The sequence below is a fragment of the Netta rufina genome (genome assembly GCF_964035555.1).
Source record: "Netta rufina genome assembly, chromosome: 3".
NCBI lineage: Eukaryota > Metazoa > Chordata > Aves > Anseriformes > Anatidae > Netta > Netta rufina.
In genome coordinates, this window is record NC_140125.1 from 33,878,475 (window position 1) to 33,894,945 (window position 16,471).

Below are 16,471 nucleotides of genomic sequence, written 5' to 3' on the forward strand. Positions count from 1 at the left end.
TACTAGTTGTCCTCACGGAGGACTTTAGGAAGCAGGAGAAGTAACTGATACTTCAGAGCTTTATTTGCTGGTCTTCCAGCTTCCTTCCTCCTGGACAGTACAGGTGAGTACTAGGGCACGATTATGTGTGATGGAAGCATCAGGTATGGCAGAAGAAAACCCTATTTGAGAACTACCACACATAATAAGGGCAAAGGGGTGAGAACTTACTGGGGATAAAGTCAGATAACAAAAATCAGAGCAAGAAGTGAGCATTATGAATAGAGAGAATTTAGAGAACTTGAGACAGAATTGGGATATGGAATTCAGTCTGCAGTTGCTGTTGAGGTCATGTTATGGGAAGGCTGCCCCCTGAGTTCCACTGCCCCCCTGAGGTGGGCTGTTTTTGGCCAGCATGGATAGGACACTGGAGTAAACAGTCAGGACCTACATCGTCTTGCTTGGGCTGCCAGCAACTAGGTGTGATTTTGGACAAGTTGTTTTTATGCCTTAGTTTTCTTCTTTGAGTGGAAATTAATAATCATTTGAGTTGACCAAAGCTTTTTTGAGGACAGTGGATGAAAAGTATAGTGTAGTTAAACATGGCTCGGCGCTGTGTACAGATATGAAAATGGGTATGTAACCTCTAGTACTGTTGAGTTTGCTCTATTGATGCTACGTGAAAGAATGCAATTTGCTTAATGACAGTGTTCCAGTGGTCATTAATTTTAGGTTTCTGGTCCGTATTGAGTACTCATAAGTTCACTTTAGAAACGTTCATTTAGATTTAATCATGCACACACAAATTTTTCTTGCATGATGTATAAGATACATTTTTTTTTTCTTCTCTCTGTACAAAACCACTGAATTTGAAGTGTGAGACTGAAATAGGCTGTAACTATTAGTGCCACCAGTATGGTTCATCTAATCTGAACTCAATCTTGGCTTTCCCAAAATTTGTTTGAATGGCTACATGAAAATACACTATAAAGGAGTAATAATGAAGCTATTTGAGTTCAAGGCTTGTTGGAGCCTTGGGTGATGGGAGGAATTTCATGCTATGGACTAAGTCACATCTAATTTCTGTGCTTTTATGCAAGCAGTTGTCATTCTGCATTTGATATTTAGGAAATTCAGGCATACAATTTTAGTCTTCTTTTTAAATGCCACTTGATTTCTACCTGTAACAGTAGAGGTGAAACTTTTTACTTCTGACTTGATCAGCCTAGAAGAACTGTGACACTTGCTTTTCTGCCGCAAGGCTACACCAAATGTTTGATTTCTTGTCATATTTATGAGTGATCAGAGTTTTATCCTTGTTTAAAAAAAGGCATCTTTGTGGCCTAGTGAAATTTGTGCCGTGTAATTCCTGTCATGATTTTTTTTTTTATGTTCTTATGGCTTCCAAACTTTATTAAGGCACTCAAATCTATTTCTTTTTAAGGAGTGTTAGACATTCCCATGATCAGCTGGGTTGTAATGCTGGTGTCCAGACTACTGGATTATGTAGCTACTGTTGAAGATGAAGCAGCCACAGCCAAGAAACCTTTGAATGGAAAAGAGAGGGAACGTTTTTTGACAGGTAGGCAATGCTTATTTTTAATTAAATATCAAAGCTTGTTTCTGTGACTGTTTTGGAGATGTTCAAATACTTAAAATATATTTTGAGCTCATTTAAAAAAATGAGATTTTTAAAGCAAATATTGTGATTGTTTTATTTACACTGTCGTTTGTTTCTTCACCTGCTTTTTTCCTTAGAAATATGTCTCTCTTTTTTTAAGGGATAATTACAGATTTGATTTGATTTTGTGAAATATCTGTATATTATTCTGTGACTCCTGTACCAGGCAGTTGAGAGTATACCACGTTGAGACCCTATTTGTATTGTGAGGAATGGCATTAGTATGACTTTGTTACCTGTTCTGGTGTTTGTTGTGGTATATGTACCTTTAAATGCATAGGTTTTTTTTAGTAGTGGTTTTATTTTTTTTGAGTGGGATAGCTATTATTTATTTGAACAGCTTTTCTAAAAATCAAAACTGGAAAGCTTTTGTGTTACCAAGGCTGTTTGGGCATTTTTAGTTAGGACGGTCTTTCTTATCTTCTTATGTTTTAAAAATAACAAAAGTAAACATTTTAAAATTACACAGAAATATTACCATCTGTAATTACAGTTGCATTTCACTAAGAGAATTTTATTTGGCTTGTTTCTTTAATATTTATTGTATAGAGATGCCAACCCTTGCCATATAAATGCTCATCTCTAGAGTTAAATGAGTTTTAACAATACTGATCACTATCTTTTTTTTTTTCCTTTTTTTTTTTTTTCCATTAGGAAACCAGTGGAGTTTTATAAATAATAGCCTTCACACTCAGAGTCTGAGCAGATCTACTAAAGGCAACAGTAGCCTGGATAGACTGTATTCCCGAAAGATTAGAAAACAGCTTGTGCATCATAAACAGGTGACTTCTGGCACGGTAGTGGCTATTTTCACAGATAAGTCTGTATAGCTTGTCTCATTTTCTGAGAGAACAGCTTTGGCATTGGGACTCATTCAGCCTTGCTTTTGCATAGTCTTGATTCCGGAGCTAAAGGCTGCCTATCTTCTTTGATATTTGTCTCAAACTGTGGGGCATGGCATCTGCTGAAAGAACAAATGTTGGAATGTACTGTTGCGTTCTGTGACCCATATTGGATAATAAATAAAATTTACTTTTTAGGTAGGTCTGGGTACATCAGAGTGCAAGCTCCTAAGCTGTGAATTAACAATTGGCAATGCTTAAGACAGCAATTTCATTTCTAAATGCAACCATGCTGGTTTCATGACCCTGGGCATGTATGTCTTGAGCTCCTTTAAAATTATTTTTTTCTTAAACTTCATCTGTTCTGTGTCTGCTAGTGGCCCCTAAAGGTGTCTCAGTTAAAGATGTATGTAAAGTATCCTTAAAAGGCTCAAGTTACAGTTTGAACTGAAGATTACTATCATATGAAAATACTGATCCTTTTAACATCTTATTGCTTAAATTTTCATTTTTTCCTATTAACATTTTCTTTTAGCAACTTAACTTATTAAAAGCAAAGCAGAAGGCTTTGGTGGAACAGATGGAAAAAGAGAAAATACAAAGCAACAAAGGATCATCATACAAACTTTTAGTAGAACAGGCAAAACTAAAGCAGGCTACTTCAAAGGTATGATGCTCTGAAACTGTAATTGACTTCCTGTCCTATGTGTGAAAAGATCCATTCCTGCAAAGTCATTTTTGTCCTATGTTGACCTTACTTTTAGAAAGTGTTTCATGGCTGCTATCAAGGATATTCTGAGGTTGAATACAGCAGCCATGTGGAAATTTCTTGCATTGGGAAAAATATTTACCCTTCCACAGGGATTTTTTCTTTTTCTTTTTTTTTTTTTTTTTTTTAAGGTGGTCATAGCCAAAATGACCAGTAATCCTGCAGCTTTGGGAATGCTAGTCCTATCTTTAAACTTTAGATAACATAAACCAATGGAAATGTAAATTAATATTTTATACAGCTAACTTTTATATGTGGTACTCTTCCAGATGCTGTTCTGGTTGAGTAATGAGAAAATAATCCTGCCATCTGAGTGACTCCCCAGACTAAGAAGTACAACTTTTGAGAATGTTTTCTGAGCTTCCTAAAAGTATTTATCATGTAGATTCTGGCTCCAGACTTACCTGAGAGTGGGTATCATAGTAAAAGAACTATTTTGACCATGAGACAAGGTGCAGAAATTCAGGGATCTCTGGAGATGGCAGCATGGACATATCAAGGAATACAAAAAACATGCAAATCTTTCTAGCTACCAAAATTAAGTATTTCCTTAAATATTTCCTGGGTAGTTCCAGCAGTACTAATGTCTTTTTGAATGACTGAGAGTAGGACTGTGGAATGACATAATAGAATAGTGGGCCTTAAAGGCATTCTGAAGAAAAATCTTACAGAAATTTCCAGTAACTGTGAAAAAGCAACCTAGAAGTTTAAGCACTCGCATAAAAGTAAAGCCCTAAGTTTTCACCAACTCTGCTTGTCATGAGCTGTTCTTTCCTGTTCTATCTTCTGCTTTATTCCAGCAGGTTATACGGGGCTGCTATTTCAACAGCTCTGCTCCAGCAGTGGCCCCCTTGAGACATCTTTTAATGACTCACTGGCTGAAATATGCTGTCCAGCTATTTAAGTTTCACTTTATAGCAACCTCGTTGCATCCAAAAATGCATGTTGAACTAAAGAGTTACCCCTTGAAATTTCTTAACATCTAGTTACGGTATTACTGTACGCTGGATAGTTGCATTTCATGCATTTTTTACTATTTTGCCTACTAATCACTTCCAGTTATGACATGGTGTGAGTAACCTAAAACATCTATTGCATTTTGGAGAAAGCTGAAACCTTTGTCTTGGTAAATAGTTTTTTTTTCTCTGGTCTATTTCAGTATCTAGTACTTAAGTGAGATTGTAAGAGGCCTTTGCATTATCTAATTTTATGCTGCTTTTGTAGCTGATGCAGTGAACTTCTGGAGTGTCCTAGGTGGGCACTAAGATTAATAAAAGCACCTTCTTTCCTCTACTGGATTTATAAACCCTTAGTCACACAGGTTGTAGTTATAGCCCTGATCAGGTATTGGGTTAGCTCGATTTATGGTGTTTGTTGGATGCTCTATATCTTGTAAGTATTGAAAATGTTAAAAATTGCTGATGATTTATCTAATGTGAAGAACCTAAAGTCAGCATTCTTGTAGGGAAAAATTTCCATATTAGCTATTTCTGTCTGCCGTTCACTTCATGCTAACAGTAGTTTTATATGCAGGTGTGGAAACAAGAAAGGAACTTCTAAAATACGTATTCTTGATATGTTTTATGGCAAACATAAAGGCTTAATTGGCACTTGTGTGGAACTGAATAACCTGGTTATTGCTCTGTCACCTGAGACAACATTCTGCCAAAACAAATTTCTGCCAGTAAAACCTTAATTCCATTCCAGATTCGCATATATACTTAGACTCTCCTTTACTGTTATTGCTGCCTCAGATTTTTGCTGGGAGAAGATCCAGAGCTTAGTCTTAAAATGTGTAACTGCTGTTTCAAATTTAATTTCTACAGCACTTCAAGGATTTAATACGTTTACGTCGGACTGCAGAATGGCCTCGTTCTACTTTGGATACTGAAGTATCAACAACAAAAGAAACTCCAGAAATTGAACCACTTCCCTTTACACTGGCACATGAACGTTGTATTTCTGTAGTGCAGAAGCTGGCACTCTTTCTCCTGTCCATGGATTTTACTTGTCATGCAGATTTACTTCTGTTTGTTTGTAAGGTAAACAGACCATGGAATATCATTCTAAAGTTGCGGTGGAAACCACATTTCTGTCACTGCTTTTTTGCTTGCTAGCTGGTAAAAAAAAATCAGCTGTAGCAGTGAAATTTGTGGTGAGGTAGTTTTTTCCTGATCTGTCACTTTTTGTGTAATTTACAAAATGCTGGCTTCAAAATGGCCTAAAAAGACTAACTTTAAAAAAAAAATATTTTCATGTAAGTATATTTGTAAAGTTCTAACGTTTCAACCTAGTAAAAATATCTGATTTCTTTGTTAAAAAAATCACGGAAATGAAAACTGTTACTTATCTTCATGGTATTAAAATTGAATAAGCAGCAAGTATGTAACCATCTTGTTAGCACTCCATTAGTTAGTTGTGTTTTCCTTTAGCCTGAATTCAGGATTTTGAGTCTATATAGCAGTTGATAGTTGTGGGAATTTTTCTATACAGTTTGGGGGCAATTCTTTCTGCTTATTTATAATGATTTTGCATGAAGTTGTCTGTAAGAACACACTTGCAACTTTGACTTCAGTTGTAGAAACATGTCATTTCTGAGGGATGTCTAAAAATCTTTATTGTAACTTCCAGTAAGGAAATTAGCATTGTTTTTAAAGTGTACTGTGAATGATGGGGATCTTTAAGTGAAGCTTCTTATGTACTACATTTGTTTCCTGCTTGTTTCTTGATACTTTCCAAGGGTTTTCTGGGATTTTATAATCCTAGATTGGGGTTGACATAAGTATATAAAATTTTGTGTTATGTCTTACTAGTTGGATGTGCATACATGGCACACTTTTTTTTTTTTTTTCCTTCTGAAAAAAAAATGCAATTAGTCAGGTCTTGGCAAAAATTCTTTTCTCTCTTACTGGATTATCAATAGTAACTATGACAGAATATCTGTCCAGACCAGTGGTCTTTCTATCTTCATTTATGGATCTCAGCTTTTAGGTAGCAGTATGCAAAATCTTTCTTTTTTTTTTTTTTTTTTTTTTTCAAATTCAGAGAAATTAAACATGGTCTGTGAGCTGGATTTCTTGTGCATTGCTTTTTGAAATGTGCAGCCCTCTAGTTTTCTTCAATTCTCCTTTCATCTGGAGAGGGAACTTGAGCAATGTTTGCTCGTATTGCTCTTTTTACAGTCTCATCTTCTCTATTGTGTATGTTTCCACTAACGTGAGTCAATTATTCAGATTTTGGTATTCAGAAGGCTGATTTAACTCCTGCAAACACATTTTTCAAGGGAAAATGAAAGCAAAAAGTTTGTATACACTTTTGGGGGTTGCTTTTTTTTTTTTTTTTAAATCCTCTTCAGCCTCAAGAAAAAAATCCTGGCTGGTTTAAAGAATTAACTCTTTAACTTACCTCCTGCTACCTTTTAGGAGATGGTTTAGAGTATGGTTGTCACAGGGTAAATGTCCTACAGACTGGTTATCATAGGGTAAATTTCCTAATGAAAAAGCTAAAAATAAATAAATAATAATAATATTAAAAAAATAGGTGGTTCTGGGACTTGGCCTAGAATCTTAGAACTAAAAGGCAACTGACTTTGGATCACAATTCCAAGGTGAAGAAATATGAGCTTTTTCTTAATCTTTTTTGAATGTAACATTAGGATGATGTTGGTCAAATAACCAAAAGTCAAGTCTGCTTTCCACCATTTGTCCATAAAATCTGTTACTGTGGAATGGAAAACTCCTTTTTTTTTTAAAAAAAATCTTTTTAGCAAACCCAGATATTGCCTCATATAGACAAGAATCCTGGTGAACACGTTGGCCTCTGTTGTGAAATGGGAGGTCTATGCAGGCAATTCTTTCTTACCACATGCAGTTACTGAGGCCAAACTCCAGTTTATTCATGAATTAATAAAAAATAGGTTGTAATAAGTAAGAAGAAGTTGTGGTCAGTTAAATGTCACATTCTATATCCAGTTCAATCCTGTAGCAGTGTAATTACTACTTTGTTTTTTTAAGTGTAATTGGCGTTTCCCTTTTCCCAGAGCAGGAGCTGTGCCTGACATACTAGGAGCTGGGTGTTTACTACTTAGTACTGCAATTGCCAGGCTTCAGAATTGTCCAAATGCACTTACAACAGCAAAGATGTTGCACCAAGGGAAGGAACATTGAAAGGACTTAATAATTCCACTCAGCTCTGTCATCAATTTTGAGAGTTATTTCTGATAACCCTGTTCAGCACTCTTATAAACGACTATATTTTTGACCATAACCTTTACCAAGAAGATTCTCGGAACTTGTATCTGAAATTAGATAAATGCTACTTATTTTTAAAGTGAAAATGATCTTAATTTGTAGTTATTTCAGACTGCCAGGCAACTTTGCCTAGTTTATTACAGCACTCTGAACTTAATACAGTAATCACAGAATCACAGAATTTTCTAGGTTGGAAGAGACCTCAAGGTCATCGAGTCCAACCTCTGACCTAACGCTAACAGTCCCCACTAAACCATTTCCCTAAGCTCTACATCTAAACGTCTTTTAAAGACCTCCAGGGATGGTGACTCCACCACTTCCCTGGGCAGCCTGTTCCAATGCCTAACAACCCTTTCAGAGAAGAAGTTCTTCCTAACATCTAACCTAAAACTCCCCTGGCTCAACTTAAGCCCATTCCCCCTCGTCCTGTCACCAGGCACGTGGGAGAACAGGCCAACCCCCACCTCGCTACAGCCTCCCTTGAGGTACCTATAAAGAGCAATAAGGTCACCCCTGAGCCTCCTCTTCTCCAGGCTGAACAAGCCCAGCTCCCTCAGCTGCTCCTCGTAGGACTTGTTCTCCAGGCCCCTCACCAGCTTCGTCGCCCTTCTCTGCACCCGCTCAAGCACCTCCATGTCCTTCTTGTAGCGAGGGGCCCAAAACTGAACACAGTACTCGAGGTGCGGCCTCACCAGAGCCGAGTACAGGGGGACGATCACCTCCCTAGCCCTGCTGGCCACACTGTTATTGTGAATTTGGACTCCATGGCAAGGCAGCTACTGCCTGATTTACTTTGGGTACAGGCTTTTTTTCTTTTTTTTTTATGTATTATGTCCAAGAAATTTTGAGTTTTATTGTTGTTGTTTGTGTTTTTAATATTGTGTATTTTCTAAAGGCTTAGTGTGTAGGATTTTCCTTTATAAGGAAGATTTTATTGTGCTATTTAGTGTGCTCTTCAGAACTGTTTTCATGCAGATATGAGCATTTATAGATGATCCATGACCTTAATAGGTAACCTTTTTAAATATGCTTGACTTACCTCTTGGCACTTAAGCAATGAAGTAGTAGTCCAGTTCCATTTTTCATTCCAAAATTGCTCAATCTTCAAAGATTGAGCAAGGCATTTTTAAGGTTATTTAGAGATATTTTTGTAGCTTTACATTGCTACACTAACGCTCTGGAGATCAATTTTTAAGACTTTTTAAAAAAAAAAAAAAAAAAAAAGTTGTTGAGCTACACAGTGTGGGAGAATCGGGATTACAGTGTTTTACTCTGAGTCAGAAAAGATGGGCACTTTCACTGATGGATAGTGAAAATTTCAAATAATAAAGTGGAGAGGTGAATTTCATGGACAAATTGTGGTCCCTGAGTTCATCATATGGCAGGAAGACTGGTGCTTTATCAGTTGGAGTGTAGTTGTAGGGATAATTGAAAATTTTGTCTTGATTTTAATTGCTTCATTCTTGGGATATGGGGGAGAATCGATGTAATTATATTTTCATATTTTTATAGGTTCTTGCTAGAATTGCAAATGCTACAAGACCAACGATTCATTTATGTGAGATTGTAAACGAAACTCAGTTGGAAAGATTATTGCTGCTTCTCGTTGGAACTGACTTTAACAGGGGAGACATCTCTTGGGGAGGAGCATGGGCTCAGTATTCTCTGACGTGCATGCTGCAGGATATTCTAGCAGGTTTGTTTTAAGTTCATATTCTTCGGTATGTAGCTTACATTGAAAACTGACTTTCTTCATAGCTTTTTTTTAATTTTATTATTATTTTGTTAGAATCTGCTGACTCTTAAGATAGTGAGGGAAAAAACGTATGATTCACAAGCAAATTGAGATGAGATTGTCATAAATAGAATTTAAAATCTTTTGATTATCAGTCAATCCTGAATAAATGACTTCTGCACTGAAAAGTAAAGTGTGCGTGTGTGTGTATACATGTTGTATACGTGTGTGTGTGTGTGTGACCCCAGTTATTTGAAAATTATCCAGAACTCGTCCCTTTTGAAGAAGTAGCTCTTGGAGAATTTAGTTAGATGAAGAAAAACAGAGAATTGGCCTAGATGTAGGGACGTTAATTTGTAATGGGAATGGAGTTTGAAATTGAGTTGTCTGCTTAATGTCATGCGTAGGAGAGCTGTTGGCACCTATAGCAGCTGAAGCTATGGAAGAAGGTGCTTTGGGAGAAGATGCTGGAGCTTCAGCTGGGGATTCTGATGACTCTCTTCAGCAATCCACAGTTCAATTAGTGGAAACAATAGATGAACCTTTGACACATGACATCACAGGTACATTAGTCGATAATCTTGAAGTATATATGCATACTGAAAAGGGTTTTTTTTGTTTGTGTTTTTTTTTTTTTAAAAAAAAAGCTTTGCTGTTACTTATCTGTCAAAATATTAGTAAGTAATTTTTGATGAAATAATTAATTTCTGAAAACAAAGGCAAAATATGAGCAGTTCTTCAACTGATATCTCTGATCAGTAAAAAGTGGTTGTTATTCTGAATATTTAAGAAAAGGCAGGTTTGATGTACGCATTAAAATTTTCCACTAAGAGCTATGAGTATTAAAAGCCTTAGTATTACCCATAAAGTATATGATATATCCCTGTTTCATAATTGGTACTTGGTAGTATTAAAACCATTTTAATCATTCAAAGGTGCTCCACCTCTATCATCTTTGGAAAAAGATAAAGACATTGACCTTGAATTACTGCAAGACCTGATGGAAGTTGATATTGATCCTCTGGATATTGATTTGGAAAAAGATCCCCTTGCAGCCAAAGTTTTCAAGGTATGATGCACTTGAGTTTTCAGGGTAGCCCTTACATGTGAAATAGTAAAAATCTTTCTCTTCTTCAATTATGGTATTTGATCTCTCAGACCTGTTCTCACCTTTTTATAAAGGCTTAATATTAGAATGATAGGAAAGAATGTAGGGATTGTGTTCATATCTCAGATATCCATATCTCTGTTTACCACACAATATTTTCCATGAAGATATCCATATAAACAGCATGCTTTGAGTTTAATCATAATTTCGTAATAACATGTTGAGCCTTTTCTCTGTGTCGAATAGGATGAAATTCTCATTTTGGGGTTTTCCTACCCCCTCAGTATTGACCTTAATACAAATGAGGCTGAAAGTTTTTTTCTAAATTGTTTTTCTTTCCACTTGATCGGACAGTACTATATTTTCTTACCTTTTTCTATATCCCGTTGTGTCCTTGCACTGATTAGCTCTTGCTTAAAGACTTTTTTCCTTCAAATCTCACCCAGCCAAATTATTCCACCCACTCCTTATTTATTTTTTTTATTGTCTCCCTCCTTTATTGTACTATAATGGAATTTGGCATTTTCCCCAGTTCACTTCATCCATGGGTATATTCATGATCTTATTGCCCAATTGTTCTTCAGAATACAGCCAGAAAAACTCTTCTTCATTCTTAATATTTCTTAAAATCTGTTTCTGCTTTTTTGTTTCTGTGAACTGGTAATTGATACAGGATCTTCACATTAAAAAGATGCATATATAACATGCTTTTAAACACTCTTATATTACTATTTTTTATTGTGATCCATGTGCTTTTTTAGTGTCTTTAATTATGACACTTGAGTAGATACTGTTCAAGTCTTTATTTACAGAACCCACTATAAGTAATGACAGCCTCACCGAGGCGTCAAGGTACTTTATTAGTACTGTTATACTTGTAATGTATTCTGTCTTGATAAATAACATCCAAATTCACACAGATATTTTGAGAAGTGGAGCATCACAGGATTGTAGATGTGAGTAAATCCTGTTGATAACATTTCCAAACTGTTTCCCTCAATCTTTGAGACAGATAAATAAATTGCTGGATTTTGACAATCACTAAGGATACAGTAGTTTGTACTGCAACAAGAAATAAAAATTTCTAAAGTTATTACATCCAATATTCTGTTTTTTTGTTGTTGTTTTGTTTTGTTTTTTGGAACGACTATATTTGTTTTTATTAAAAAATATTTCTGCACTTGGGCAGTCTAAATAGTTGCTGATGTTTTCTTGTTTTGTTTGTTTTTTAAGCCTATAAGCAGTACATGGTATGATTACTGGGGTGCTGATTATGGTACCTACAATTACAATCCTTACATTGGAGGCGTTGGAATTCCAGTTGCAAAACCACCAGTAACTACAGAGAAAAATGGATCACAAACTGTGAGCGTATCGGTCTCTCAAGGTGAGCAACGAACTGTTCTCTCATACTGTATGCCACACTTCAGCCTGAAAGAATTAAATTTCCTATATGCCACATTTTTTCTGTGATAACTGAGAAAAATATTTCCTGAAGTTTTTATTTAAAATACAGCAGAGAATCTTATATTCTAAAATTTTTGAACATGCCCTTATGGTCAGTTAAAAATTACTCTTTTATTCTAGGTGCTTACAAATTTTGGAATCTCTTTTCTAGTTGGCTGATATTTTGTATAGTTGGCCCTACCCAATGGAATAAATCCATGCCACACTTTTTTTTGGTTCTTCTTTGAGAATAATTACTTCACAGAAAAACATAGGCTTAAACATATAGATTCAGTTGTGTGTGATAGTAAGATGACTGTGAGAGGAAATCTGTGTGTTTCATGAGAAAATTGTGATTTTATTAATTATATACTTCATGTTCATAAGAATCTTATGTTCAGTTCAGAGTGCAAGTTTCTATGTTCTGCTTGCATCATAGGTAAAAGTGAATCTTCCTATCAGTGATACTGAGATTTTTTTCTTCAGTTTAGTGTGGACTGTGCATCTGTACTGCTTGTACAGGATATTAGACACACTAGCTATGCATGTCTTTGATATAATTCAGTTTTACTCTGTTTATTGCCTTGTGTAGCTTTAGATGCACGTCTAGAAGTTGGACTTGAACAGCAGGCTGAGTTGATGCTGAAAATGATGTCCACCCTGGAGGCTGATTCCATTCTGCAAGCATTAACAAACACATCACCTACATGTAACTATATGTTGTCAAATAATTCTCTTCATATGATAACCATTTGAAATTTGTACTGTTTATTTTCTGCAGTCACTTAGCAGCTTAGAAAAAATTGTATTTCACTTGAATTTTCTTCTTAGGCTGAGCTTCAGAAATATTTTATTTGGACTTCTAAATTATGTGGATAAGTTATTTAAGATATTTTCTGAAATTGGTCAGATAGGCAGGATTCATTTTACAAGCCATAACAGTACAATGGAAAAATTGCTTTTATTTTCTGATCCAGGTGCAAGTAAACATTATTTCCTATTTTTGTGAAGCTTCATTATTTGTGAAATGTTAGCTGCTGTGTACTTGTTTCATCTATTCAGTGATGGAAGTGAAAATGCTTTTCAGTACTTCTCAAGTATTTTGAACTTGACTATACAGTAAACTTATGTTGTCAGAACACCCATGATGCTGATTTAGTGTTACCGGGAGACTTATAAAACGCACGTTTAGTAAAAACTGTTAAAAGTATGTTTCTTTGGGCTTGCTTTTCAAGCAGTTTTTGTGAAGATGATGTCTGACATTGAAGTAGGGCTTTCATGATAGGGTAGTCAGCAGTCCAGCTCACATGAACACCACATGGAAGATGTTGTTGTAATTTATAAAATAAGTGCATTTCCATTAAGTATAAAATATGAGGAAATAAGCATGAAATTTCATTTAGCAACTTGCCCAAAATAAGTGGGGGTTTGTAATTTTCTTTATGTATTTATTTATTGATGTTGTTTTTGTTTGATTGTTTTAGTAACCCAGTCTCCTAGCGGAACAGATGATTCATTGCTAAGGGGATTGCACACTGCTAACCAAAATGCCCAGTTGATTGTACAGTTGTCATCTATACCAATGCTGAGTGCATGCTTCAACAAACTCTTTTCCATGCTACAAGTCCACCATGTTCAGGTATAGAAGTATGAACTTTGAAATGTTTTGATAATATTTCTCTCTGAATTTGAAATTTGTTTTCCTATATTTCTTACTACTTAGAATTCAACTAACCTGTTAGGTTATGTGCTTTATTGCTAATGAAGTTGTCCTGGACAGCAGTACTAATAATGTCATAGATAAGCTGCTGAAGGCTTTTAACGATTAGGGACTTTATTGTTAGAGTAGAAAAGTAGGAGTACATTTTTCATATTTAAAAACAAGTCAATAGGTTCACTAAAGGATGGCAATTACCTTACTGTTAGTGAAGAATGTCACTAAGTGTGCAGTTGCCGTTTATGGAGGTTTTCAAAATCCATCTGGATAAGCCCTCATGCAAACCAGTCTGATGTCTTTAGTTGGCCCTTCCCTGAGCACAATGTTGTACTGCATAACCTCTAGAGGTCCCTTCTGACCTGAATCATCCTGTGATCCTAAATGTTAAAATGAGATGTGTGCTTTTTGAGAAGTCATTGATTTAATGCTGTTCTTCATAATATACAAGGGAACATGGTATGTTGTATGTAAGTGCTCAGGTACCTACCTACCTGTTTATATTTTAATTGGATGGCTGACTGCATCCTGCATCGTTCTTTACATGCCCTATCCAAAATGCAGTTTGTGAGGTAGAGGACTTTGATGTTTCCTCAGAATATACAAGTAGTTATTTTCCTCAAGGGAGTTACTCAGAGTAAGCATTTGTGTCTCTCTGATATTAAAGAATGTTTCCCAATAGTAAAATTGGCTTCTGTGAATACCTTTTGAATAATTTCAGTTGACTTTTAAATGTCACTTGCCTAAATTGAGACATCCCAAAAGCTTACATGCAGCTAGTATTTCAATAAAAAGATTTCACAGATAATAAGAAATACACAGATTTTTGAGCAGTGTGTACAACTTTGTATTTTTAAGAAAAACTTAACCATGTTTTGAAAGTCCATAACAAAAGCATAACAAAATAAGTTGCTAGTTATGATGAATTTTACTTGAATATTTTATTTATCAGAATCTTAAGATCAAGTAATGGAGTGTGTATTTGTGTTATCAGTGGAACAGGAACAGTTGAAAATGTAGATAAGGCTTTTTAAATGAAAATTTTTTTGCTCTGCAGTTCTGGAAAAAATTTGAATTTGGTCTGATTTTCTTTTTTTCCTTTTTGCAGCTTGAATCTCTCCTACAGTTATGGCTCACATTAAGCCTGAATTCCAGCTCCTCGGGAAGTAAAGATAGTGGCGCTGATATTTTCCTTTATAATGCTAATCGAATACCTGTAATTTCCTTGAATCAAGGTAAAATACATGAAATACGGGAAATTCATTTTCAGGAGGGGTGAAATTATTGCCTATTGGTATTTTTGTCAAGATCAGTGACAGAATGATTTCTGTGTTCTTACTAAAGAATTCCTGGTCTCATTACCTTCTTGGCATGAAAAATGTATAGCTTATATGCAACTGAGGGATGGTTCCTTGAATTTGAATAATCTCCTCATAAATTAAATTTTAAAAGTTGTGCTTCTTAATCATCATTACTCTCCAGAAGACTTTTTAAAACACCTCTTAGTCTAAGGTGAACTGTGCACCTGTGTGCATTTTTCTGACAGATTTCTTCTCCTGGTACACCATCCTATGAACTGTTTATTATTACTATCAGAGTAATATCTGATATTAGGGGTAGGCATTGAGATGCTGTTTTACTTTTTGACATCAGTCTACTGACCTGTCAAAAAGATGTCTAATTTTTTTTATAAAGTAATTTATATAGTTTTAAATAAAAGCAACTGTGGTATCTTGTGGTGAGGGTCTAAAACATTAAGGCCTACTATAATGAACCGTTTGAGTTCTGTGAAGACCTTTGAAATACAATATTTCTTTACATCATTTTTTCTGAGATGGCAGGTTTTGGCACTATAGACAGTTCTGTGGGCCAGTTGCTGTGAAGTGCTGGTGTAAGCTTCTTTCCCTAATTGCTTGGAACAGTAGTTGTCAAAACAAACTAAATAGAACAAACAAAAATACAGCAATCAAAATGAGAAATTTGTTTTAATACCCTGCAAATTAATGCTTAGTAAAACATGTTTTTGTTGACAGCTTCAGTAACTAGCTTCCTGTCAGTTCTGGCATGGTATCCTAACACCTTACTCCGGACATGGTGCCTTGTGCTTCATAGCCTAACTCTCATGACAAATATGCAGCTTAATGGTAAGTTGTGGGATTTTTTGTTGTTTATTTTTACAATGTGCAAATGAATGTTGATTTCCATCTGAAAGATTACCAGAAATTTCCCTTTGTCACAGAAGTACTACTGCTGGTTCTGCCTCAAAGAGTTTAAAAAGAGTTTATCACGTTGGCTCCATGGACTGCTTGTACCATGAAAAATGAAACCCTAGTGGTAAAAGAAAAGGCTGTTACAATTAAGTTAGCAATGTCTTCGAAAGGGATTTTTAGGCCTAGCTAAAGATCTTTGGGAGGGAGCTTTGTATTAGGGGTGGAGGTAGCAGAGGGTGAGGATTAAGGTAAGGTGTAAGAAGTATTTGTTTTTCTGATGCAGTAGGAATTTTTCATAAATATGCAGACTTGAGTCACTGCTTATGTTAAGCTACCTGAAGATAAGTCCCTAAAACCCAGATCTATTCAGAATGAAATCCATCTATTTCATTTCACTTCCCTATGCACAATAGATTAACTTGCGTTCTCCATATTGCTCCATAACACAGTAGAAATAATCTCCCGTTGTGGATGAGATATTGCCGCAAGTCAGGTAGAAATTAAAGGATGTTATTTTTGAATGAAGAATTTAAGCTTCTTAATGGCTTACTATCATATTACAGCTGTCATGAGGAATGTGTTTGTGGCCTTGTCCTCAAGACTAAAGAAGATACCAAGAATTAAGAACTTGGAGACTGGAATCTCTGAAACCCTTCATGTTAGGCCAAATGAGAGCTCTTTTAAATTGTTTTCATGCCAAGCATATGACTAGAGGCAATAATTATAAAAGAAATAAA

At 35.5% G+C, this 16,471-nt stretch overlaps 1 protein-coding gene across 6 annotated transcripts in view; it reads left to right on the forward strand.

Annotated features, from left to right (window-relative positions):
* The window catches only part of BIRC6 (baculoviral IAP repeat containing 6), a 176,039-nt gene that overhangs the window by 65,379 nt on the left and 94,189 nt on the right, over window positions 1-16,471 (forward strand). For 5 of the 6 annotated variants that reach the window (XM_084283516.1, XM_084283517.1, XM_084283520.1 and 2 more), the window contains 12 exons: window positions 1,424-1,561; window positions 2,315-2,442; window positions 3,038-3,169; window positions 5,098-5,313; window positions 9,034-9,217; window positions 9,664-9,819; window positions 10,192-10,325; window positions 11,598-11,751; window positions 12,403-12,519; window positions 13,295-13,449; window positions 14,633-14,759; window positions 15,558-15,668. In XM_084283516.1, the coding sequence (XP_084139642.1) occupies window positions 1,424-1,561; window positions 2,315-2,442; window positions 3,038-3,169; window positions 5,098-5,313; window positions 9,034-9,217; window positions 9,664-9,819; window positions 10,192-10,325; window positions 11,598-11,751; window positions 12,403-12,519; window positions 13,295-13,449; window positions 14,633-14,759; window positions 15,558-15,668 (1,752 nt within the window). The remainder of the gene's footprint in view (window positions 1-1,423; window positions 1,562-2,314; window positions 2,443-3,037; window positions 3,170-5,097; window positions 5,314-9,033; window positions 9,218-9,663; window positions 9,820-10,191; window positions 10,326-11,597; window positions 11,752-12,402; window positions 12,520-13,294; window positions 13,450-14,632; window positions 14,760-15,557; window positions 15,669-16,471) is intronic. The other variant, XM_084283518.1, reaches the window with a different exon arrangement.